At 39.8% G+C, this 2,070-nt stretch overlaps 1 protein-coding gene across 1 annotated transcript in view; it reads right to left on the minus strand.

Moving 5' to 3' along the window:
• Window positions 1–2,070, minus strand: part of nek1 (NIMA-related kinase 1) — a 37,663-nt gene that overhangs the window by 12,050 nt on the left and 23,543 nt on the right. The window contains exons 26-27 of the mRNA XM_014020542.1: window positions 864–980; window positions 146–388 (exon numbers count right to left, since the gene is read on the minus strand). Coding sequence (XP_013875996.1) covers window positions 146–388; window positions 864–980 — 360 coding nt within the window. The remainder of the gene's footprint in view (window positions 1–145; window positions 389–863; window positions 981–2,070) is intronic.

A 2,070-nucleotide genomic window follows, 5' to 3' on the forward strand; every position in this document is an offset into this window, starting at 1 on the left:
ACTCCAGGCCATCAAATTAAATCATTTGTTTAAAAATGGAATATTTTGACAACATTTCAATAAATAATATAAAATAAAATAAAGCTTTCAAATCCAGGAATATTTAAACAATTCAGCGTTTGAACAAGAACGTGTTAAAACTAACCAGGACTGGAAAACTTATTTTTAGACGAGGAGTCGGTCCCCAGCTGCTGGGCAAGCTGCAAAAGCTCCGCCTCCTGAAGCTCCGCCTCTCGAAACGCCACCTCTGGAAGCTCCGCCTCTCGAAGCACCACCTCTGGAAGCTCCGTCCCCTGAAGCTCGTGACTTGCTGGACTTGCTCCCCACATCTTCCTAGGAGCTTCTGCTTGTAGTTCACCCATCTGTATGACCTCACCTGCTGTTTGATCTGTGGTGATTAGGGATGCAAACAGTTAATCCACTTATGATTAATTGTCGAATAATGGTTTATTAGATTAAAATTCCTTCCATTCGATTCATTGAAAACATTTGTTTAAACCTTATTTCGGTATAGTTTTTCCTTCATCCAGTAGAGGGCGCCCAAGTTTGATAATGTGAGCAAAATTCATAATTTTCTGTTTATTCAGTCACTGTTTAACACAGCTGGCAGAATAAATTGTTAAAATAATACTGCATTTTTTATTTAGCATGTAAAAAATTAGCCCTTCATGTTATAGAAAGACTCAATTCAAGAGAAATGTCAGGTTTTTAAGAAAATGGCTGCTTATCAATGAATCGTTAGTCGATCGATAAGATCAGTCAACTTTAGATTAATTCAATAATCGAAAACTTGTATCCCTAGTGGTGATACACACATATGCAGCGACTATGTGCTCCTAATGTCACTCAGGTTAGACACTTACTGATGGTAGTGACGCATGTTTCCTCTAAGGTTTGTTGGCCAACAGAGAGAATGAGAGGAATGCCAGCCTCCCACTTCCTCCTGTCCCCACCAGAGGATGGCCTGTCCTCAGGAAATGCTGAAAAAGGTAATAAGAGACTGTTGAACAGAAAGTAAGCATAACTAAAACAAAACTTAAAAATATTGTTAATATTGTTAGACCCAACATCATGTAATCTGTTGGAGCTCAGAGTGACTCAAACTTTAGCTCATTATCTGCAATCACTTATTTTTCTGTTTCATAAGGTCACTCATCTTTTGCAGCCATCTTGAATTGGGTTGATACCACAGGTTGTAAATGTTCACCCAATGATTACTTTCTAAAGTGTTCATTAACATCCATCTGCTGGTTCATGAGGTACAAAATAACAAACAAATACACACACACAAACTAGAAGATTATTAACTGCTATAGATGATGAGTGATAAAAAGCGGATTCCTTGCATGTAATAATAAACTGCACTACAGATGATCCATAAACGCCTGATGGAGAATGACACATGAAACGGTAAAAACAGAGTTAACTTATCTCGTAAAACGTCTCAACTCATTGTTAGATATTTTAGAAAATCACATATTTCAAAATTTAATAAGATTAAAACAATCCTATGCTGGAGACAATGTGGACAAGTTGGAGATCACACTCATATCTTTTGGGATTACCCAAAGATTAAAACATTCTGGGAAAGAATTAAAAGAGAAAATTTTTAATATTTTACACATTTATATTGAATGGAACCTCCTTGGTTTTGTATTGGGATATATATATATATGCCTTCTGTTGAGGAAGCTGAGCCTGGGGACTTTGGGTTGGGCTCTCCAATCTCTGGGGACGAGGTCACTGAGGTGGTCAAAAAGCTCCTCGGTGGCAGGGCCCCGGGGGTGGATGAGATCCGCCCGGAGTTCCTCAAGGCTCTGGAGTTTTTGTCCATTAGAAGGCCCATCAGAGGACTGAGAGTCCAAGATAGTTCCTTGATAATTTGACTGGAGGTGACCCTTACATGTCCCCCCTTTTGCAAGTTATCACCCCCAAATGGTGATTAGTTGCAACAAAAACGGTAACATCTCAAAAGTCCCTGATCTTGAAGGGTTGTGTTGGCTCACGCGGCTCTGCAATATCGCATGGACATCGGGGGCAGTACCCCTGGATTGGCAGACTGGGGTGGTG

This window comes from Austrofundulus limnaeus, unplaced genomic scaffold, assembly GCF_001266775.1.
Source record: "Austrofundulus limnaeus strain Quisiro unplaced genomic scaffold, Austrofundulus_limnaeus-1.0 Scaffold256, whole genome shotgun sequence".
Classification (NCBI taxonomy): Eukaryota; Metazoa; Chordata; class Actinopteri; order Cyprinodontiformes; family Rivulidae; genus Austrofundulus; species Austrofundulus limnaeus.